We start from the raw sequence: 608 nt of genomic DNA on the forward strand, positions 1-608 counted from the left end.
CTAGATCCACTAGTACAGGCCTTAATACAACTCCTAGACTACTCTACTGAGATGTTAAAGACAGGACCTAGGTTACTAGATCCACTAGTACAGGCCTTAATACAACTCCTAGACTACTCTACTGAGATGTTAAAGATAGGGCCTAGGTTACTAGATCCACTAGTACAGACCTTAATACAACTCCTAGACTACTCTACTGAGATGTTAAAGACAGGGCCTAGGTTATTGTGGTAACAGTTATGGTACAAGGGGGGTCCTGGTACAAGGGGGGTCCTGGTACAAGGGGGTCCTGGTACAAGGGGGTCCTGGTAAAAGGGGGGTCCTGGTACAAGGGGGTCCTGGTACAAGGGGGTCCTGGTACAAGGGGGTCCTGTAGTAACAGTTATGGTACAAGGGGGTCCTGTAGTAACAGTTCTGGTACAAGGGGGTCAGGTAGTAACAGTTATGGTACAAAGGGGGTCCTGGTACAAGGGGGTCCTGGTACATGGGGGTCCTGGTACAAGGGGTCCTGTAGTAACAGTTATGGTACAAGGGGGTCCTGTAGTAACAGTTCTGGTACAAGGGGGTCAGGTAGTAACAGTTATGGTACAAGGAGGGTCCTGGTACAA

At 49.0% G+C, this 608-nt stretch overlaps 1 protein-coding gene across 1 annotated transcript in view; it reads right to left on the bottom strand.

The window, feature by feature from the left end:
* Positions 1-237: 237 nt before the first annotated feature.
* The window catches only part of LOC135567775 (uncharacterized), a 20,009-nt gene continuing 19,638 nt past the window's right edge, over positions 238-608 (bottom strand). The window contains exon 5 of the mRNA XM_065014998.1: positions 238-608. This exon is cut by the window's right edge and continues 70 nt beyond it. Coding sequence (XP_064871070.1) covers positions 238-608 — 371 coding nt within the window.

This window comes from Oncorhynchus nerka, unplaced genomic scaffold (assembly GCF_034236695.1).
Source record: "Oncorhynchus nerka isolate Pitt River unplaced genomic scaffold, Oner_Uvic_2.0 unplaced_scaffold_1812, whole genome shotgun sequence".
NCBI classification, from domain to species: Eukaryota; Metazoa; Chordata; class Actinopteri; order Salmoniformes; family Salmonidae; genus Oncorhynchus; species Oncorhynchus nerka.